Source organism: Sander vitreus, chromosome 24 (assembly GCF_031162955.1).
Source record: "Sander vitreus isolate 19-12246 chromosome 24, sanVit1, whole genome shotgun sequence".
NCBI classification, from domain to species: domain Eukaryota; kingdom Metazoa; phylum Chordata; class Actinopteri; order Perciformes; family Percidae; genus Sander; species Sander vitreus.
In genome coordinates this window covers 4,346,489-4,370,381 of record NC_135878.1, presented here as the reverse complement: position 1 = coordinate 4,370,381, position 23,893 = coordinate 4,346,489, and the positions used below count along the sequence as shown (strand labels likewise).

The following is a 23,893-nucleotide window of genomic DNA, read 5'->3' as shown; positions in this document are numbered from 1 at the left end:
TAAATTTATCCTATCAGATGTGATGGGTGATAAGCTATCCCTAACTATCCTTGAAAATCGTTTTTAGCTTATGGGTTGTAGTAGCTAGCATAATGATATCATGGGTTTATTGATGTCTCCCTCAGCCCTCTACAGCCAAAGTCTACTTCTCAGTAGCATTGTTATTTTGTGTACTGTACTGTACTGTACTGAGGTTAACAGTGAAGAACCACGACACAACTGTCCTTGGAAAGTCTGCAAAACTCCGTACAGCAAAAGTAAAAATGCAGTAATGCGTGTTAATCAACTTGCCACGTTTTTTTATTCTTTTGACAAATTGTGATTCAAACGATGCAAACATTTTCAAAAGTAAAAACGACAATTGAGAAACAAATGTAAGACTCGTAGCAAATAAACCTTCCTCCGATCCAATCTCTTGTAACTGCATATTCTCCACATTTTATATTTCCCTTGGCAACACTTTACATTACGGAGACTAAAGCCCCAACTGCCGTTTCACTGTGTTTTTAATTAGTTTATTTTGGACAACAATGGAGCTCTATGGCACAGAGAAATACGATGGAATTTATAAATAAGAAAAATAAAGAATATGACCAGACTTCCATCCTTTAAAATCTATTTCTGTTGTAATAATTTGTGGTCCATTTTGATATGACAGGTTCACTGCTGTAGTGTTTTTGCACTGCACTTCTTTTTAATTCCATTTGCTTGGATTTTCTTCAGATGGCACCATATCTCTTTTCTTTTCTTATTGTCTTTTCTTTGTCACTACACTGTGATTTTCTAACTCTGTCATTATTTCCGCTACATATTTGCCCAGCTAATTTTGGCCATGTGACGTTCAGAGTGTGCTGTGTTGCTATGTAACCTGTTGAGACGTCTCTGCAGCAGTGGCACCGAGGCAAAGACGTTGATTGCACTTGAAGGAAAAGTGAATTTTTTGCTCTGATGTCAGCTTTAAAGAAAGAGGGGAGGGAGGGGTGTGTAAGACGGAAAGCAAACATGCAATCCTCGGCGGCCGTCCGTCGGTGTTTGAGTCCATCTTTATTACTGTCATCACCTACAGAGGTAATGTTTTTCCTCTGGGCTGATAGGTTGTCCAATGCAAACAGTGTCACACGGCTGCTTCGCTGCTCTTTACCCAGCAGCCCCTCTGGGAAGAACATGAGACGTCTTCATCTGGACGCTGCCTCATTATGGCTTTGTCTGACAAACACACACACCACTTCCTCTCTCTTCCAATATACACTTCTCCTCTGCCAAACACGCACGCTTTATTTGTGTAACGCACAGAAAAACACTCGGCTACACTTTTGCACAACTTTCCCTCCTCGCTCACTGTCTCTCTCCCGCACACACACATGCACATACACCTTTTGGGTGTAATAAAACAGCAGATCAGAGTCATTGGCTGCTGACAGGGACTGACACTGAAACCTGCTGTTGTTGGAAGGCTGCCTGGGAGATGTTCATTACTCACAAAGCTTGTCGGTTTGGACAGGAGAGGAACAACGGTCTTATTAAGTGGAGACCTGGAGCAGCCGTAGGGGAAATACACACACACCCACGCACGCACCCACATGGGCTCCAAGAAAAGTTTGAAGCTGTGGCTCCAACCGAGCGCTCGTATAGGCTGAGAGAAGTTGGGGCTGCCAGAAAAATTAAAAACTTTTCAGCAATGGCGGAATTTGCTGAGTTTGGAGTTTGACAGACAGACAAATCGTGACATGACGACATCTGCAAAGTCAACCGCGAAGCCTCAGCAGCGAGAAGGGAAGTCAAATTCTGCTGCGGAGGAATGTGAAGGCCTCATTTTCACAGGAGCATGCTGCTATTGATTGGAGTTTCTCATGTCTGTCTGGCTCATTGTATAACTCTCACAGGAAGAGATTCAATATTCCCGACATTGCTGAACCTGAAGCCTTGTTTCCATAGTAACTCTGCTCTCCGTCTTTCTAAACATAGCCCTCCTGAATGACTTTAGCTCTGTTCAGATCATCAAGCACAGCTGAAGAGGAGGAAAATGCGTGGACATGGACAATAATGTTCCTGACTTGAGGCGATGAAACGATTTGCTAGCTTGTCAGAACAACCAACGTCTTGGAGTATTTACAGTCCAAATCGTGGTTAAAGCAGCAGAGGAACCGAGGAAGGCAACAAGAAACAAGATGAAAATAGGCTTTTATTTCACTAGGGAGCGCTCATCTATCTTCCAAAAAGGAAGATTTACAAGGCGCCACATGTTGAGGGCGCCAATGAGGACACTTGGTTGTGTTTTCTGCCGTGAAGTTTTAATCACAAAGCCCCCAATTCATCTCTCACCTGCTACTTTTCACCAAGTTTGCAAAAATCTTAAAATAGCAGCATCTCTCTAAACAACCTGCTCCATTTCAGCCTCGAGCAAAAGGGGGCCGTCATAAATCAAAACTACCACACTTGTGACGTTTCGGGGACGAGAGGGGAGTTGGCTGAATTAGCATTTGATGCAGTCATCACTGTTTTTTAGGTAAATTTCCACAGGTGCAGCAGAGTCCAACAAGACGCCGCTGATATCATCAGAAAGTGAGGGAGAGGAAAAGTATGGAATCAAAGGAAACCAGGCCTTTAATCCTAATCTCTCAGAGGGAATCGCATTTCTAATACTTAAATGTGAGTGTTGTCATTGAAAAATCATGATGCATCTTGATGCCAGTGAGGATTCAACAATGTGATTCAAGAAATGTTACACCTATACAACCCTTACTAAACCTTCATTTCATTTCCGGATGAAGAACCTGCTGATGTCTGACGCAACCTTGGAAGCAGCAACACTCTTTCTCATCTGGCTCCGTTCTTTGGCTTGCTGAGCCGTCCTCTGTGGAGGAAAAAAATGGAACATGATGTAAGAGGTTAAATCTGCAGTCGGCGCTGAAGAGAAAAGCGAGATCAATATATTGAGCATCTCTAGATTAAAGTGTCTGAGTGGTGGCATAAACAGCGAGAGGATCCCCTTATCAGAACGAGCAGCTCTCCACATCAGTTTATACACGTCGACATATGAAGCGTTTCCTTCCAAACTGACACCCACTCTGACTAAAATGCATTCTGGCGTGAAAGTAAAGCACATTTTAGCTTACAATGAAAGCTCTATTTTATTTTAAAACCTCTGCTCTCAGATCACTTCTGTTTTTAAGGAGTGGATTGTCTATGATTATGAAATATTGACTGAAGAAGTTCAAGAAGGAAAATTGTTCCCAAGGCAACAAATGCTATATATCATGTCATACAGGCACATCATGTGATGTTATTATAGGCAATATATAGCTTTGTGAGGGATGGTATGACTTTTGATGAATGTGTTTGACCATGTATCACATTACTGCCATCACATATGATCCTCAACATGAGTGATGAGACTTTCTTTTTATATGGGGATAAAGGAGAGGTCCATCCACGGTGCACCTTAAATGTTAGACAAATTGCTTTTGCCCCTTAAGCCCTTTGGCTCTAAAAGCTGGTGTTGTGGTTGTCATGGGTGCAGCGATGCGGAGTCTGCACGTACGGCTTTGTGGCAAACGGTGCAGAGCGTCTGCAGGTTGTCCAGAGAGCACTGTCCTCCTCCGCTGTAGACCGGCCGGATGTGGTCGACCTGCCAGAAATCCCCTTCGACCGGAGCGCGGATCATCTCATTCAGCTAGAAGCACACACAGAATGAAATAGTGAGCGTCTCAGTACAATGACTACCCTTGGATGTTTTCTCATATTGCTCCAAATTGCCAAAAACAAGCTGTGATTGCGCTGCCCTTCCAAACCATCCATCTATGCTGAAGTTCATTTTTTTTAAACCAATGTGATGTCTTTAGTAAAGCGCCATCTTTTTCCAAGTGCTAAAGAGACCTAAATTGTTATTACATACACACACACACACACACACACACACACGTATTAAACAAATCTCTGCACCGCAGGGCCACTTCTGCAATGCACTTCACAATAAAAGAGGATAAAAACAAATAAGACACAAGGAGTACAAATGACAGCAAGACGCATAAATCTACAATAGGAAATAATGAAAGAAAAGTGCAGAATAAGGCATCTGATTAAGGTTTAAAATGTTGAGATTAATGTAAGCCTGTATGATTGTGAGGATAAGACAATTTGATGAAACAATAATTGCACCAAATCAATGAAAGTGAACTTTGACTTTCTATTATCCATCACCATGAGATGCTTCAGGTACAGCCATGAAGCAGCAAGCAAAATGGTATTGGCCTAGATAATGGGCAACTGTTGAGTACATGAAAGTCTGTCTGACAAAGACAGCGAAAAGAGGTTAAATAAACCAGAGGGAATAACATGCTACAAAAGGATGCATAGACCTAAAATGCAATTTTTAAGCTGTTATTGACTTTGTAATATTTGGTATTTTCAACTTTTCAGAATCATATATGTAAACGCCATACCATCACTTTCCTGTGAAAACCATTAAAATAGTGTCATTACCAATATTGGGAAAAGGTTAGCATGCTAACACACTAAACTAAGATGAACATGGTGCACATTACCTACTAAGGCATGTTAGTAACATTCTACTTTACAGTTATGCACTTAAAATACTACTTCACAACACTGAGGCCCTATATTTAGTAATAATTACCAAGCATGTTAGCATGCTAAGATGAACATGATAAACATGACCTGCTAAACATTAGCATAATAACATTGTCATTGCGCTTATATTAGCATGCTAACATGCAACGTACCTGGTAAACATCAGCACCGTAACATTTTTATTGTAATGATGTTAGCGTGCTAACATTAGCATTTAGCTCAAAGCTCCGCTGTGCTTAAATATAGCCTAAGAGCCGCTGTAGGTGTCATAACCTGTTGGGTGCAACTAATGATAATTACACTATTGATTAATCAATTTTTTGTTTTTTTTTATTAAACTGATACAGATTGCCTTTTTTTTTTATAACAAAACTCAAAGATATTAAGAGTAAGCAAGTGGAGGAGCAAAAGATGATTGAAAGAATTAGATACAAAGAAAGAGAGAAGCTGGATGGAAAGAGTTCAGGGCAAAAAAAACATCAGTTTTCATGCTTTCAGTGCTACTCTGTCGACATTAAGGCAGCGAGAATTGATCCCAACAGATTTAAAGAACAAGCCTGCTCACAGGGGCAGAGTTCACGTGTCTCTCTCACACATACACACACACACACACACACACACACACACACACACACACACACACACACACACACACACATCCGTATTAAACAAATCTCTGCACTGCAGGGGCACTTCTGCAATGCGCTTCACAATAAAAGAGGATAAAAACAAATAAGACTAAGACACACACACACACACACACACACACACACACACACACACACACACACGGCCCCAATACTACCAAACGCACCCAAAGGCCATTTTAAATAAAGAAAATACACACACCACCAAAATACCAATACACACATGGCAGAATTATTTTACACACATACTTGCACACACCGAAAGAGACCCCAAGGTACACATAAAGACCCCTATACACACACGCACACACCAGAACCCCCTGTATGAACCAAAGAATGAGCCTATAATCTTGAGGCTCCACCACCGCTGCGGCGTCTTATCATGTGGCTGAGTTTGTTTCCTCTAAAGCTCGGTGCATCGATCGGCGCTGATGCTGCTGCTGGCGGAAATGGGAAGAGTGTGTGTGTGTGTGTCTGTGTGTGCGCAGGGGGCTTTGCAGGATAACAGCCAACCAAATCAAACAGGCTTACTGGTCGAGGCCTGGCACTGGGAAAAAAAATCAATGGGCCCAGCAATCCATTTACTGGGAGCTAGCCCCTTAGAGTGCAGATCAACCTGTGTGTGTGTGTGTGTGTGTGTGTGTGTGTGTGTGTGTGTGTGTGTGTGCGCATAGGTAGGTGGAGTGGACAGTGCAGGCCGCTTTTATGTTTGCACTTCCACAAACAGACACAAAATGGTTTTCCTGGTCAGTTATGTAGCTCACATCAGGGGACTAATGTTAAGACGATGTGTTATTGTAACGTTTCTAATACTGAAGGTCTAATAAGGTTGTTATTAACTGCCATTAAACTTCATCACTTCCAAAAAAATCTTCATGTCTGGTTTATTTCTTCCTCTGCTTCAGTGTCTGACCTGTTTGAGTGACAGCTGCGCGAGCCAAGTGCTCTCCAGCATATCCTTGCGCTGGGAGGGCGGGGCATCACGGACCTTCAGGAACAGGTCGTGGGCATGGAGGCTGCAGTGCTGACAGATGCCCTGCTCCGCCTCCAGCACTCGCGAGCGCATGTACGGCTGGCTGGAGCGCAACTGGAACTCCTCCTGGCACCTATGAGTGGGGAAACATATACATCTGCCTTTACATTTACCAACACCAACGTGAAATTCTTCATTTTCAGACAACAGAAGAAAGTCGTCACTGTCATTTTCTACTGTAGTTATGATTCAGCTGAAAGGCGCAGGGGTGCACATCAATGTGTTGAAGTTTGATCAAATCCAGGCATAGAGTAAAGGATCTCACCTTGACTCAATGACCTAAATTTAGCTCGTGAAAACAACTTAGGGAAATTCTACATTAAATGGGTAGTTAGACTAAAGGGACACAGAGACATATTTTCATTCATAAGAATTTAGTTGGCGGTTGTATTCAGTGTGACCATGGGAGTAAGCAGGAAAGGGTGCAGCGTCTTGCTCTGGGTAAGCAAGACATTGCAGAGACGGAACTAGCAGAATTATTCCACTTAAAAATATAATATATATTGGTGTTAAAATGCAGTGAATTGATCTTGAAAAAAACAGGAAACAGGAAAAAAATAGGAAAAGTACGATTATAAATACAGGAGCTGCAGTCTAATCTGGGAACAGCAATCTATTCTAGTCATCAGAAAACCGTATTCCTGCTGCAAAGCAAAGTCAGTAAAAAAAACAAGGTGAAGTCAACATTAAAGTTTTTGAGTTTGTTTTGCACAAAAACTCTTAAAGCTTGGGGTATAATTGAATTTTTAGGTGCCAGATGGATGGGCTTTGGCACAGAGGACAATTGGTACAGGAAAGTTGAAGCAATCACAGATACAAACTATTTGAAAGTTAATTTAAAATGCTTTTTTTGACAGATGTTTTTCCAAAGATGGATGGATTGACCCGTTGCAGTAAGCCCCACCCATCTGGTGCTCCAAGCAAGGAATGCTAAGACTTACATGCATCTGCTATTTGACACAAGTCTTCGGAACTTTTTGTGCAACTCTTTACAAGGACCTGGAGGATGCTGACCATGATAATCGACGTGTATCTAAAGCCATGTGTGTACAGCTTCGAAACTGAATGTATTTAGTGTCACTACATACCTGTGGCTGCAGAATCGTGTGTCCCAGGCCCCGCCGGTGGTAGAGCAGGATTGATGGCAGGACAGACACAAAGGGACACCCTCACTGTCCACTGCCTGCAGGTAGCCAGACTCTGATGAGGGCTGCTCCTCCACTGTCTTACAGGACTTCTTGTCCAGGCTGCAGATTGAAAAGCAAATGTAGTACAACTACTCAGGATTAAAAAGTTCATTCATTGGCTGCTTTAAAAAAAACAAAAAAAGACAAAATCAGAGCAGCAGAGTGAGTGTGTCATGACTCATGATGTTATTGTACCGATAGAATTAGTGATGTGGAAATGTACATTATTCAGAATTTATTAAGTTAACAGGTAGGGAGTTTTGAGTTTGCAATTACAGCAAACATCTATAGAAAATGTAGAGGTGAGAGAAAGAAAGTTTCTTATAAAATAAGAATTCTATTATATCTCTGTCCAGTATCCATGCTTACACTTTAGCCTCAAATATGTTAAGAAACGCAATGCTTAGATAACTAACAGGACATGTTAATATGACGAAATGTGAACTTAGCAGACTACTGGCTGAACACTTGTGTGTAACGTATAGACAAGAAATGTGCATTCTTCAGAACTATTTCGATGTCAGAAGATAGGGCACAAAATGCTGCTAAATAAAAGGATTCCATCCAAGCAATCTATTCTTTGTATCTTTTTGATTCAAGCAGCATGGCTGCTGCAGATTTTAAGCCCTTTACGCACTTAACTTCAAAGAGAAGTTACCTTGACCCATGTGGTAGACATCAGTCTGTAAGCCAACAGCCAGATTCAATGTAGAGCTCAGTTCTTTGAACATCAGCAGAACAGCAAACACATTTCAATAAATATTAATTTAATATAAACATTTCTGCTTGCTTTGTATGCTGCAGAGTTGATGGACATATAGTGTGTGTTTGTGTGTATATATATATATATATATATATATATATATATATATATATATATATATATATATATATAATGGTGATGCATCTGCAGAACATTTCAAGTATGTGTATGCCTGTCCTTTTGGCAGAGGACAGCGAGTTTGGGCATTTGCCATGTTGTCCCAGCAGGGTGCTATTGCCACGATGGAGGGGACAGATGGACTAAATTCTCTTTCCCCATAGTTTACAATTTAGACAGACAGAGAGAGGAACAAAGAGCCAGAGACAGAGCACTACATAGTGAGATTTAATCATTGAAATGGAGAAGAAAAACCCTGCTCTAAAAAAGGAACCTTGCTGCTTCAAAGTTGAGAAGATACAAAAAATTGGAAGTACCAAGAGACAAATGCTGTGCCAGCAACATCTAGTGGATGAAACGAAGACAGAAATAGACTTTTTTGTGGTGTGCCCAAACTGCCCAAATTGTTAAAACATGGCACTTTAGAAAAAAAAATGTAACCCAGAAATACATGGCTTGCTAGTAACTGTAAATGTTGAATGCATTAGCCATAAAAGTGAAAATAAATCAAAAACATATAACATAAGAATGTATTATTCTTGCAATGTTATTAAAATGAATTATTATTGTCACTTTAAATTTGGCTTTCAAGTTATTTAAATTCATATATGCGCAAAGCAAGTGAGCATGTTGGCAGCTCTACATCGCAGCATGAGGTACCTCATGCTTGAAACCCCAGAAATCATGCAACATGTTTTCAGCAAACGGCACACAGCCTGTAATGTTTACCACCGAGCTGATCTCTGATGCTTTATACCAAATGCACGAGAGGAACGACATCTGACGCTGGTGAGTCCAGCTGTCAGTGGAGTGCTTGCAGGGGGAAAAAAAATTATATTTTATACATTTTAAATGGTATCTTCCTGCAGACAAAACCGCAATACCAGATAGATTTATTTTAGAAAAAATACAGTTTTAACAGTGACATTAAAGCAAACTCCTGTGATATATTCAACACTGGGTTGACGAGGTATGGATGGCAAATATCACCTCAGTCACCAGTACACCAACTGAATTAAAAAATGGAACAAAGAAATTCAACTTTGGATACAAATCAATATTGGCTTATAGTTTATGAAATACAAAACACTAAAACAGTTTCTTTCAGTGATGAAGAGAAAACTATGCTACATTATCCAATTATCTTTTCATGTCGTTACCATGCTAGCAATTACACATTTTAGCTTTTTAGAGAAAACTATAGTCTCTTGCTAAACAACATGCTAGTTTCATGTTGTCAGCATGTTAGCTTGACAACAATGTTGGCTTTTGGGAAACATTTGTTTTTATATTTTCAGGGATACTTTTGTATTCCCCAAGCTGTTCAAAGAAGTATAGTGTATACAAGCACAAATTTCAGATGGCACCTTTAAGACACTTCATGGTATATCACAGACATTTTGTAACACCAGTTGCTGTGTACATATGGGAAAGAGTGCGTGTTTGCTGCAAGTTTCCATAGTGATATTCCCTCCTGGGTGAGCTGGTTGCATCTTACCCAGTAAATTGTATTATGGTCTAGATTTACTGTACAAACACGCTCAGCAGGCCTTTGTGCCTCTCCCACAAGGCACACACAGATCTCCATGGAGACAGCCTAGGGCAGGAAAATGAAAATACACCAAACCCCAAAGACAAAGCCGCGTGATGACACAAATCACTTCCACGTAGAGACCATGAAACCAGGCTGGACATGATCAGGTAGATCTAAATACTGTTGGTGGGGATTTAGCACTTGTAATAAACCAAACAAATAAAGAAACCCAGAATATAGCAAATGCAAATTAATCTTCAGTTGATTTCCTCCTGCCGTGAATATCCACCCACATATCTGCCCTGTAACCTACCTCTCTGAAGCAGGTGGTGTTAGTGAAGCAGCAGACCTCCTCTTTGTGAAGAAGTTTTCATTGGTGACTAGTCGGACGCTGCCTCCCTCCCGCTGGGCCTTGCTCAGGGAGGCCTGGGCTACCTCGTCTTTACTGATGTACCTGTGGAAATGGGATAAGCAGGGCCATGAAGGAATGGAGGATTTGCAGATGTTATATAACTAAAGAGCTTGAAGAGAGCTGATTCACATGTAGAGAACGTGGGAGTTGGTGCAAGTAGATTCAGAAACTCTTCCTGGACAGCATTAGTAGCAGCTAAAATAGAAAATTTGATGTTGCTCAAGCATATCCGTAATCTTTGACATCCTGGGACTCACCCACATAAATGTAACACACACCAACACCCACAGAACTAGCAACACTTTACAAACCGCCTCAGTGCAATGCCAGATGTGCGGTTATACTTTTCTGGACACCAAAATGTGCTTAAACGCGCAAATTCTTACTTTCATTGCTTATTTTCAGTGTTATTTGTGTGCTTATATTCTGTTTGTCCTCTTCCCCTGCTGAATCCTATCACTATTGCTGCTGCAGCAATCTAATTTCCACACAGTGATCGTCAATCACCTGATCTAATCCATCTACCCCGACACTCGTTTTTATGGCCCTTGTAATACAGATGCTAGGTGTGTGAAGTCGAAAAATTGCATGAAACACTACACGTCAATCTGGACAGGATTAAAATGACCTCAGGGTGTCAGAGTTGACGCAAAATACAGGAGAGGAGGATTTGGGAGAAAAATAAATTTTTGACTTGTTTGTTCTAGGTGGAAGAAAATAGCTGTGGTCTTGAGAGAAAAGTGACCAATCACCAAACGTCCCCCAGGTAACAGCAAGGCTTTCGACAGAGGGATGATACAACACCCTAATGTTCCCTGTGGAGCAATTATCCTTTCTCTGTCCTCCTCTACAGGGAGGTCAGAGATCAGGCTTCGCTACTAAACACCAGTCCTGCAGCTGGTAGAGACTCTGTGTTTTGCTCAAAGACACTCTGGCAAAGCGGATGTTTGCCAACTCCCAGCTACTATCGAAGGTTTTACGATAGTATTTTGTGGCCATGTGGTGATTTTTGCGGTTTGCGTAACATATTGTTGTGTACCTTTATTTGAACGTTTCTGTGTTAGAGGTGCAGCATGTGTCTCGTTCTTATTGGATAACTGAACGATTTAGCCTCCTTGTGTAGAGTATGTAAAGGCTGTGCTGTCACCCTTTGGGTCTTGTGACAATAGGCATTGGTTAAATAAAGATGACTCTTTTAGTAAGTCAGCTAGTGAGTCAAGATGATATACCCACAGAAAAGGTTTCTTTTGTATCGACTAGAAAGAAAGCGATTAAGTTCAGCAAAGCAACAATCTGCTGCCAGATGTAGTTACTGATTAGGGTGCAGATAATGAGCAAAAGGTTTTAAAGAAGTGAAAAGCAAAACAGCAGCTTTAAAAAAATAAATAAATAAAAAAAAAACATGAGATAAGAAAGATGGATGGAGAGACAGGAGGCAGCCACTGCATGGTATGGCAGTTTCATAGCAGCTCTGGCAGCTTTGCCAATTCTTGAACTTTAGGATGATGAAACAGTAGAACTTCTACCATCGAAATAAAATCAATAATTGGAACAGCTCGTAGACCTATAATAGATGCAGGAAATACATTTAACACTATTTAACTAACTACGCAGTAAAAGACAGATACAAGTTGTCTGCGGTTATATGTTGAATTAACTATTTTGGCTTTTTCATTCACATCTTCGTGAAAGGTTGTTGATGCCGCTCGCAAAATCAAAATTAGATGTTTCAGCAAAAAAAAAATTATATATATATATATATATATATATATATATATATATATATATATATATAATGCTGACAGGAGTATTTGCCAGTATCAAAGGCTTATTATTTCAAATAAAAGAAATGTAATTATGGGTTATTTAATTTTACCTAAATGGTTACACGATGTGTTTTTATTCTGACTGCGCTGTTTCCCTGATTACTAATGAAATACTAGCCTCACTACTCACTCATTATTCCCTATATATTGTTATTAAGTAGTGTGAACTATATAGAAAACGACCAAACGAGATTTTGGACACTCACTGAAAACACATCGTTGCGTGACTTGCGTCAGGAGATGAGCCCATTATTTGTGTGACAGAGGCAGGCGCACCAAGCATCATGTAAACAAACCGAAACAAAAATTCTTCTAATACGTCCCTGAAACAAACCCAGGAGGAAAGTAAAAGGTTGTATATATGTTGCATGTTACATTTACACTGTTTAGAAACAAAAGCCTGCTCCATTTTAGTTTTTGCGGTTATTTCTATAGGGGACTATATAGTGAATGAAATTAACCGCGGAGAATTCGAACACTACTACAAAATGGCGAACACACTATATAGTGCACTATTTCCGTGATAGGGACCGGTACAGAACACAGCTTCTGCTATTTAAACAGGAAGGTTTCGCCACTATTAAACTAGCTTTTAATATTTCTACTTGGCCCTGCAGGCTATGCAGTGACATTTTTTATGCATTTCAACCACCTCCATCTGGACATAATACTTATTTGGGAGGGAGATGGAAAGAAGGTAAAAAAATAAAATAAAGGAAAGATAGATGACAGGAGGCAGAAAGTGGAGGAGGGGGACACATCAAAGAGGAGAAGCTTCTCTGGAAGCTGAGGGGAGATGAGGAAGAAGGTAAGTCTCCATCAAACACATGAGCTTCCTTTGCTTCAAACAGTCCCAGCACAGAGGCTGGATGAAACAAGATACCTAACACTAAACGGGAGTCCAACTGCGCTTCTGGGAGAGTTTGGATGTGTGTATGTACTGTTTTTTTTTTTTTATGCAGCTGGGTGCTTTGACAGTGATTCTGTACACTAAGGTGACTGCTGCTCCTTCCTTATGCATCATTTTTTTTTGCACTACAAGTGTTTGACCACCAATTTTCTCATCTAATTAAGAAAGAAAATAAGTGAATTTCCAAAAAAATGTCAAACTATGCCTTTAAGACAAGTTAGCAACAGCTACAGTGGACATGGTTTTCTGCTGGTAGCCATTTGATGCACAGCTGCAGGAGTGCTGCTGCAGACGTGGTGGCAGCCGGGGCCAGACCCTGCTCAGCTGTGTAAAATTAAACTAACGAGCTAATGCTGTGGTCTGGCCCAGATGAAGCTGCTGTGATTGATGGCTACTATCCTCCACTGGCCTCAGAGAAGCACAGCTCCTACAGCAACGGCCTATTCAATTCAAAGAAACTCCAAGCTGGTTTGCTGGAAATTAAATGCACTGCCATAGAGCCCAACAGTGTGGTTCCAGAAGTAAAAATCCCATTGATTTTCTCCATAAGGATTTTGATTATCAGCCATAATGTCTAAACCATCTGAGGTAGACTGACCATGAGACACAAGGTTGTGAAACGAAATTTTTTTCTCCCGTAAAAGCTAGAAGTCCGTATGAAATCAACCTTGTTTAAAGAAAAGCATGCGTTATTCACGATCTAATGGAGAAATACTACATTTTCCACAATCCTAGGCGTACTTCTTAGACACTTCTGGAACCACAGCCATTAAAAAAGTACTGAAGAGCTCTATGATCCACCCCAGAAGAACAGAGGAAGAAACATGGAGCCACAAATCCAAATTTAAAATGTATATGTTTAACTACTGACCTGATAGATGCTATGGTAACTGTAGGTTAACATAATGACGTATATAGAAATCTATGTATTATGAGGACTAAAAACATACCATATTTAAAGCTATAATCTCCTAAGATTCCAGTCCTGCTTGATTAGGAGACACCTGTGGCCACTTCCTGTACAGTAAAGGCGAACATTACCAGTAACATTTAAAAACTACTTTATGGAGAGGCTATTACAGAATATAAATACATGCAAATAAAAATGCTGGCCATAGTGTAAAAAATGGGATCTGATATTATGAAAATCTTAAGATTTATTACTTTAAAGTGATGATTTTACACATAAAGTTTAGAGTACAAGTTCAGCCAGTGAAAACAGTTGTATAATGTCTTCTGTGGCTCTGGAGGAGCTCGATCAAGTCTGAGAAAATAACCCCGTCTTTTCTCAGTTTCAGCTTGAGACTTCAAATTTATAGCAGGGAGCCTGCGTTACAAATTGGAGGAGTGGAGTTTGAAAAAATGTGGGTGTTTATCAGGCAGGGACTGTCTAATGAAAGACGCTATAAAGTTGCATAATGGGAAGTGTAGGATCTAGTGTTTTTTGCTGTGTGACTTATTCCTGGGGCTAAAAGTCAGTATATCACGGCCTCTGCTAAATCATTTTCTCACAAGTTCCTAAACTTTATGGAAGTGCAATACTGAATCGCTGGGTAAGCTTTAATATAAGCTGCCATAGTGACAAGATGTCAAAAAGCACTCTTCATTTTGTCAGCCAAATGTTGTAGTTCCTTATCCATTTTCCATCTTTTTAGATGTTGTACTATAGTATATAATTTCTGAATTAATGTTTTTATATGGATGTTAATAAAAGTAATTTTATCCACTCAATTCTATCCTACAATAGAGTTGTACTATTCAATGTAATACGTTTTTTTTCCTTTTAGCAATCTGTGCAAATAATATCTTCCAATTATTTTGTATATGCTTACGGTAAAGTATCTTTCACCAATTTCATTAAAATATTTCTCACCTGTACATTTTCATTTTAGAACAGTCTTTATTTGAAAAAATTGAATACTGTAGTGTTCAGTTGATCAGTTATGATTGGATGGGTGATTTTCCCTGGACTATGGTTAATAAAACCATGAAATTGTTAACTGAATCTTACTAACCATCGCTACTTGTGTGTGTTGCTTAGAAACCAAATTGATTAGCAACCAATGTGAAGAAAATTAGTACACATATATACATGAAATAAAATTCTTGTGCATTCTTATTCTATTATAATGGCGTATTATAGAAACAGTAAACCGTTTATAGCCAATGTTTGGAGTAATCTTAGCAATAAAGCGTACTTGCAGGATGCAAACCAGATTAAAATCCTCTAAACTTTTCTAAAATCACTGTAAATCACCATGAGTGGCTTATGACGAAGACATCCACTGTGTTGGAAGCCCAGGCAAAGTGCATTAAGTTTGAAGTAGTTGAAAACGGAGCGTCTCAGTGCTGGGAAGGTAAGCCGTGATCGCCCCGCTGAGCCAAAGCTGGAGCTTGATTGGTTCTGATTAGTGAATAAATCAAACAGGTATCAAATCAAGCTGGGCCAATTGCCTCCTACTCACACCTTGATTAGGTTCATGCACCCAAACACGTTCCCCAGTTGAGAAACACTCTCTCTCTCACACACACACACACACACACACACACACACACACACACACACACACACACACACACACACACACACACACACACACACACGGGTCTACCCTGTAATTGGCAAACTCTCCCTGCCTCTAGCCACGCCAGCTGTAATTAGTGTGCCAGCAACAATGCTTGTTTGTCAAAAAACACACATGTACACATACACAGCGCTCATCCCATCCTCTCTTTTGCCTCAGCTGAAAGCCTTTGATACACCCACACACACATGCACACACACAAATAGTATTCAGCCTTCCATGACGCCTGAGGCAGTTAGTATTTACAAATCTGCAGAGTTTTCTGTGGAATCTTACACATTGCTCTCCGGTACGAAGGGGTGCGAAGCCGAGTAGATCGAGGAGGGTTAACCCATTCAAACACAGTCGACCTGGGTATAACCCTGGTTGAGCCATTGGTGTGAAAGGGGTATAACATAACCCTGTGTGGCCTGCGGGGTTTTACTGTAGGTATTAGCCGGATATGTTAACAATTGCAGCTTACGTTAGAGCAGATAAACATGAATTAACAATGAATCCATTCCTTTTGGTCTTGTGAGTACAGGTCTCACTCTTACTACAGTACCATGCACACCTCTTTAACATGTAGGGACACTTCACAGGCCAGCCCTGATTCGTTTATGGTTGCTATGCTATGCTATGATAACCAATTGCTGTTCTGGGGAGGGGTTTAGCGAATGGTCAATTACCACCAGAATGTTTACTCACAGCTAAGTATTTGAAAGTCAAAGTAGCATGTTTCCTTCAAGAACATACTTCCAGCAAAAATCTGACCTCTTTGTGCTGGAGTGAGGGCGCTGGGCAGCGGCCAGCTGCTGCAAGCCTAAAGTGGGGCTGTGGCAGAGGAGGCCGCTGCGTCGAAGCAGTTTCTGCTTCATGGCTGCCAGGCTGCTCCACTCCTGAACGAACCTCAGCACCTGCAGGGGGGGAAGAACGCATGACAACTCACATCATATTCAATTTTAAGCTAAAACCAAAACCGCTGGAGCCTTCATCTTCAACACAAATTGATATTTTGAATATTGGAGCCTCTTCAAGAGAAAAACATTTCTTTCGTTTTTCAATTTTGAAATATACACTTTAGCTGAAAACAAAACAATCCAAACCTGCAGAGCACACATACACACTGACACACACAAGGAGACAGTTTTCCACATAGCTATATAAAACCCATCAAACCGAGAGAGTGCTGTGTATGCTTTCAGCCAAGTCAAGGATTCAAAGAAAATCCACTGGCAAAACAACAAATAGCCAACCAAGCACCAAGGCCTAATGGGCAATTTACCTGCGTATATTACACTCGAGGAGTGTTTTCTTTCCATGGATGATACCTACTCACGCAAAAGGATTATTTGTGTGCAAATAAAACTCAATATGCATTATAAAGACAGTTTCACACCCAGGTATTCTTTGTTGATGTTTTTGCAGTTCAATTGTGCATATGTTGATGGAAATATTACAAACTACTCATTAAAATTAGCTAAAACACAAGAGAAATGAAAAAAGGAACATAAGAAGGAAAAGAAGTGGCTTCACATGAGGATGCACATGTTTGAGATGGGCGATATGGTTAAAAATGATTATAACGTTATTAATTAAGTACATCTTCTGAAATCAATAAATGAAATGGCACAGCAAACGTGTAACTTAAAGACAATAAATGATAATACAAAATTGTGAGACCCGGGTAACTAGAGGCTGATATTCCTATGGAAGCACTTGGAAGTGAAGCTGAGGTTTGTATTTAGCCCAGGAGGAGATCAGGGGTCAAAGCCTTGCAGTCAGGATGGATGTAATGCTCTCACTGATCGAGGAAACCCTGCTCTACATACACTGGATTGTCTGGTACAGATGAAGATTTAGAAATATCCTGAGATGGTAACTGTTTTGTGAGGTCATCAAAGGTTAGCCCAAAGTCAAGGAGTCTAATCAGATGTCAGAAGTCATGACTGAGGAGGAGAGTGCGATGGCGTTTCCAGCGTCTCCAAAGGTCAGATAGGTTAAATAGGTGACATTGTGTGGGTGGGAGGGCTTTGATTTATCACTGTGAAGCTGGATATAGTTGTTTGTTAATCATGCTTAAAGGATAAGGCTGTTGATATTCTGAATTAGTCTTATTGCCAAATAAATAAATAAATCCTATATAAAAAAAATAACAACAACAAATGTATCCTTCTAACATCTATTGTGTGTGTATCCAAAGCCTGATATATTTTATTCCTCTGAGTAGAGCTCCATTATGGAATGCTGTTTTATTCAATATTAAATAAATAAATATATAAGCCTAGGAAATACATCTGTAAATAAATAAATAAATGAGGCAATAAATATATAAATAAATGTAAATATAAGTATATAAATGAGTCAATATAGCTAAAAAATATGCATTGATTTATTTCAAGGAACTTTTATTTCATTAGCCCACAATTACTTATTTTTATATATATTTATTGCCTCATTTATTTATTTCAGGATTTATTTCATAGGCATATTTACTAATTTATGTATTTATTAATTTACTTAATATTGAATAAAATGGCTTTCCGTACTCCATTGTCGTCCAAAAACTATTAAAAACACATCAGTGAGCCACACTGTTTTACTGGGTGACATGTTTCTTCATTACCATGAACATGGGAATCGTAGTTTATTTTGACTCTATCCCACACATACACCATCCTGCTGCTGTTAATTCTCACTAAAGCAACAAATGTGTATTAATGCAAAGATGAAAATAGTCCCCAAAAAATGCACTACTTCCTCCTGTTTGAGTAACAATTGATAAAAAATACAGTTCCCAGCTGTTTTAGGAATTAGTTTAGCCTTTTTATAGGCAAGCCGTTTTAAAAGATTAACGTCTACAGCAGGAACCAATGGGCTTGGGGCTGAGTGCCACAGACAGGGTAGGGAAGTTGGAAAGACAGACTAAGTAACACAGTGTTGGTTTTTCATCTTTTCATGGGATTTGCTGACACTAAGAAATATACAGTATAATGCCAGACTTGAATCCTGTAAAAGGCGTCAGCACAGAATTGTAAGAACATGTAAGAGGATGACAATGTACACTCTGCAACCTCACAATCATCTTCTCAGAAATTTATGATTCATGTTTCATCCCTTAAAAGGCTCCATTTTCATGAAATATAGATTATTCTGATATCATTTATAATAGTTTCCCCATAAATTCTCTTACAAAATGTTTGCTTGGGCAGCCTCTCTTTGGTTGTTTACACACCACTGCCTCCCCTTCCAAGCCGTGTTGCAGCCCACATTAAACCGCTTGCTTACTATTGATTTTGATGGACAATTGGAGTGTAACAGGGCGTAAATGATGGGTCAGAGGATGGATGCAGCGCACGCCTTCGTCTCGCAAACCAACATAAACAACGTGACAGGTGGGGCGTCTGTCAGTGGCTCCGTTACTGCCACGGCAGATTGCAGGATTTAATATTAGCTGGTTGGCGTGCGGGGTCGTTTGAGGCGATGATCCGTCTCCTTTAACGAGTGTCATAAAATAGCACTTTCTCGTTTGCTGGTCTCCTTGGCTGCCCAAACCCCCACACCGCCCCCTCTCTTTCCGTCCTTCTCCATCATCCCCCAACCTCTCCTCTCTCTCTCTCTCCCCCTTCACGCCCTGCAGTGGTGGAAGTGGGCGCCCACACTCCATCTATCTATCTATGTATCTATCTATCTATCTATCTATCAGGCGCAGTGGTGTCATTAGTTTCACATGGCTGTAACACACACATATCCGATATCTGTTTAATCACCCTGTACAGCTTTGTGCCTCATTTTCACTGGATCAGTGGAATTGGGAAGACAGTCCTACTGACTGTGATATCAAACTAAATCATCTTAGTCTAAAATTAAGGCATGAGCATATGTAGATTTTCTGTCATCTTGGAAATGATGGAAAGTCATGTGGTTGATATCTTTCTAATAATTCAAAAGACGGAAATATCGGCACATTTTACAGCCTAAAAGTCAGCTGCACTGGAATTCCCCTTTCAGGCGTTATTACAGTAATGACACATTAAATAGCTACATGTCCCACGTGTAAACACTCTAATCCACATGCACACCCACACACGTTTATGAATATCGAAGCGCATGTAGGACACACACACACACACACACACACACACACACACACACAGAGAGCGAGCCTGGCGGGAAGGGCAGACCTGTATTTGATTTTCCCGGCGCTGGCTGAAGGCCTCGGGCAGGTCGTCCCAGTTGGTTAGTTTGATGTCTAGAGGGACGAAGCTCAAGTTCAACGGAGTCCCGTCCTAACACATGAGAAGACAAAGAGGAAGAAGACAGCCTTAAGCAAATAGATGTGTTACTGCTACTTGAACCACCATCACTCTTACTAGAGCTACTACTGATATTAATGATGAGAATCTTTGGTCTGCATGATAACAGGTTAGCAGCATATTTACACCTTAGTGTCAAATATAAAGTCATTTGGATATTTTGGTGTTTTTTTTTGTCATAGCAGTAACTACTGCCATTTACAAAATTCATCATAAACATCTCATTTCAGAATTAGTGCAACCATTACTTTAGGTAATCTACAAAGCATGCTGTCAACCGTTTTTTATAGGGGAGATTTAATCGTTAGAAAGTAGTTCCAAAGAAATCTGATCCTAGATAAAACACAACCCGTAGAAAAAAACGTATTATTATAAAGTATTTTTTATTTGTACTTCTCTTCTTTCTTTTTTTGTCCTTTCATAAACCTGAGTCAGAAATTCTAAAGGGATATACTGTACTACACATAATAATTATTTTTTCTTAATCCCAGATATGGATTTTGCATACATGATTGTAAACGTAAATTATATTATTCCGAAAAAAAGCAATCAAATATTTAAATCAGAAAAAAAACTATTTGTATGGCTATAGATACCAGAATGGGTGAACTGACCCCAAGTGATTTAGTAATGTAGTCATTTATTTTTGGCTAAAATCTCCTCAGTCTCACTCACAAGGCTCCTCGTGTTTGCCCAAACAGTTGGTGAGACGTGGGCTTTGCTGCTGAGTCACTGGTGTAACCAAAGCAGACAAATACAACCATGCACGTTCACTTACTCAGTGTACCTCTAAGTGAATGACCACGCAGCAGAGATATTGTTTCACTTGCCTGACAAGAATAAATGTCAGGGTAATATTGTAGTTATATAACTTTGTGAGGGGTGGAATGCAAACAAAACATCTCTGACGCTGTCAAATAAATGTGTTATGTGTCAGAGAAGGTGGGCATCTTTCTTTTTGTCATTAACTACAACAGAAGGATTTCTTTCTCAGATAGCAGAAGATAAAGCTATGTTACTGTGAACTAGCAGGATAAAGTCAAATACTACTGTGTAATGTGTTTGACATTACTATTGGATAATTTCATTGGCATTAGATAATCCATGCATACTGTCCTTTCACAGTGATTATAGTGTGACAGTTATTTGACTTCAATTATCTATTTTCATGTGTGAACTGTAGTATTTTATCCTTATTAAGAGTTTACCCACATATTAGCATCAAACACACGTTTCATAGTTTTTTAGCCATGCTAATAACCTGGCTGAAATTGTGCGTCCTGTAGTGTTTTCATGAGGTGGACATTTTTGTGAAAATGTGAAATGCATTGACAACTATGGACGTTTTGGCATATAATTTGGTACAGACATTCATGTCCCTCTCATGATAAACTGTTAGAACTTTGGTGATCCAGTCATCTAACCATGAACCGTCAACTGGTTCAATTTTGTATTTGACCGATACTTTGGTTTATGACCAAATACCTGCAAACTATTGACCTTCCCATCAGCCTCAGCTGTACTTTGTGTTAAGTGCCAAGTAGCAAATGTTAGCATGCTAACACTCTAGTGAACATGGTAAACATATACCTGCTAAACTTTAGCATGTTGTCATTGTGAGCATGTTCGCACACGTGCAAACCCATGTAGCTCAAAGCACCGCTGTACAAGGCTCAAAGAAAAATACTAGAATGGCTGTAGACTCTCAGTATTGTTTCCTAATGAACATCTGGTACATGTGCATATGAGAATAATATTGTGAACAAAGGTAGCAGATAATAACACAATGTGAAATGGGAACCTTGATTGTTAGTTTGAAAGACAACTGAGAACATAAAGAAAATATTGTAAAGGGTTTAAAGTACAAAAGAAGTTGTCATTTTTTAAATAAACTAAAATAGCCGTTTGGTCCTGTATGGAAAATGTATGCCAATAGCACCTGCAGCTCCAAAACTGTCACCCTACAATTAGGAGCCAAATAACCGGTTTTATAGAGTTTACATGCAATTAGTTTCATTGTGTTCTGCAGCTTCATTTGTATTAAACTATAGGTATTTTTAGCCAAGCAATCACATATTTAATAACTAACTTGCAGAACTTGAATCCAATTACATTCAAGTTCTGTTATCTGGCCACACTTAATTCTTTTGTGGTTGCCATGGTAATTCCTGTGGTAACCAAGGAGCTCTTTAGTGATCTCTTTTGTTTTTATTCTAATATATGTACACTACTTTGAAGATCCTGCTTCTCGTGACAGTAAGCATGCATTAGTAACAAAAAAAATGAGGATTATACAGTAAAGAGTATAAAAAAAAACTGCATATACCTACAAGAATGAACCTTGCTGTGATTATGGCTAATCATACTGCCGCAGCTAAGAGGTATCTGCAGAATCATTGTAAAAACAACAATAAAAGAAAATGTTCCCAGTTATTATTTTTTTCATTAGCACTAACTACTGCCAATTTGAAGTCTGAGAAGCCACTTACACTCAGTATTAACTTCACCCAGACAACAGTGATTGTGCCAAACATCAGGGACGTTTTACAAGAGAGAGGCTGACCAGTGAGTGAAATTAGGTAAAGCTACAATCTAGTTATCAGCTTACAGAGCCACTCCAGCCATGGACATGGCGGACGTAGAGGACAGGCATGAGACCGGAGAAAGGATCACGTTTAAAAGGTTAATACCTGCCGGCAGCTGACACAGGGATTTGGACATACAAATCAACATTAGGAAGTTTTTTCTGTGCTGTATCCTCAGTGCACTGTGGCTCACGTGTTTATTTGGATTATGGCAAAATAAATATCATGGAGAGTCAGGGGAACGGTGGCGCGGGTTATGCCATTACAGCATGGAGCTAGGAGGACTAGAGCCTCGCTAGATGTGATTAAAAAGAGGTGTGCTATCCTTCCCAATGGCATAGTAACAAATATATATTTTATATAAATATATAAAAAAAAAAATTATATATATATATATAAAACATACATGCATTACAAATTAAGAAAACAATCATTTAAAAGGGAAACGAATTAGAATTTTCAAAAAAAGAGGTTAATTTCTTTTCATGTAAAGAAAACAACTCAATCTTATTTTAGGCATACATGAGTTTCACATAATAGTTATAGTGTATTTGTGTGTGTGTGTGTGTGTGTATATATATATATATATATATATATATATATATATATATATGCGATCGGTTTAAAAACACATAAACAACTCTTAATGTTGACCTTTATAGATATAATGTAGATATTGTATATCGTCTATAAATATGGACCTTAAGGATTTCTATAGTGTTTTCATTAAGTATGTCAGGGGTTTGTAATGAGTACCCCTAAATAAAGGGAGTCACAGCAAAGGATTTAAAAAATAAGTTTAGCACAACATAATGCACATCTGAATCATCCTGACGTGGTAAACCCCAGCCATCTGCTACTCCTGGTGTTGACATGAAACAAAGCAGGAACACTGAATCCTTGAATAAAACAGAAAATGGACATCAAATTACTAATACTCTCAATATTTCTCATTCAAACCCCGGTGACAAATTTTCCTCCGATTGTGCATTGAGCGGCCCCCAGTGTGAATTCAACGCCTGGTCCAGGATTATCCCGATGTGACAGCTTTTCAGCCAGAATTCCTACAGTTCATCATTTAAACGACAGCGGGGGACATTTATCTCCGCGGCTTATCGTCTCAGCCACGCGTACATGACACTTGTCTATTGCTGTCAGGGTAATATTCTATTGGTGATTCAGTTCAGTGCTTTGGTCCTCTCTATGTAAAACCCTCTTGTCTCTTATCTACGTTAGTGGGGAAGGAATTTGATCCCTCATGAATGAAACAAAAGGGCGTTAAGTATCACAATCCGATCAATACAGAGGTCTGTTGGCAAGTGGTACCTATTTCATTATCTGAATGAAATAGGTGAAGTCTTCACATAATAATAATAGTCTTCACATAAAAGCCCCCTGCGAGAGACCGT

General features: G+C 39.6%; 1 protein-coding gene across 5 annotated transcripts in view; it reads right to left on the bottom strand.

The window, feature by feature from the left end:
- Positions 1 to 282: 282 nt before the first annotated feature.
- zranb3 (zinc finger, RAN-binding domain containing 3) overlaps positions 283 to 23,893 on the bottom strand; it is a 71,733-nt gene continuing 48,122 nt past the window's right edge. For all 5 annotated transcript variants that reach the window (XM_078243630.1, XM_078243633.1, XM_078243629.1 and 2 more), the window contains 7 exons: positions 19,768 to 19,872; positions 16,358 to 16,500; positions 10,185 to 10,325; positions 7,359 to 7,517; positions 6,151 to 6,343; positions 3,542 to 3,673; positions 283 to 2,854 (listed from right to left, as the gene is read on the bottom strand). In XM_078243630.1, coding sequence (XP_078099756.1) covers positions 2,756 to 2,854; positions 3,542 to 3,673; positions 6,151 to 6,343; positions 7,359 to 7,517; positions 10,185 to 10,325; positions 16,358 to 16,500; positions 19,768 to 19,872 — 972 coding nt within the window. In that variant the 3' untranslated portion in view covers positions 283 to 2,755. The remainder of the gene's footprint in view (positions 2,855 to 3,541; positions 3,674 to 6,150; positions 6,344 to 7,358; positions 7,518 to 10,184; positions 10,326 to 16,357; positions 16,501 to 19,767; positions 19,873 to 23,893) is intronic.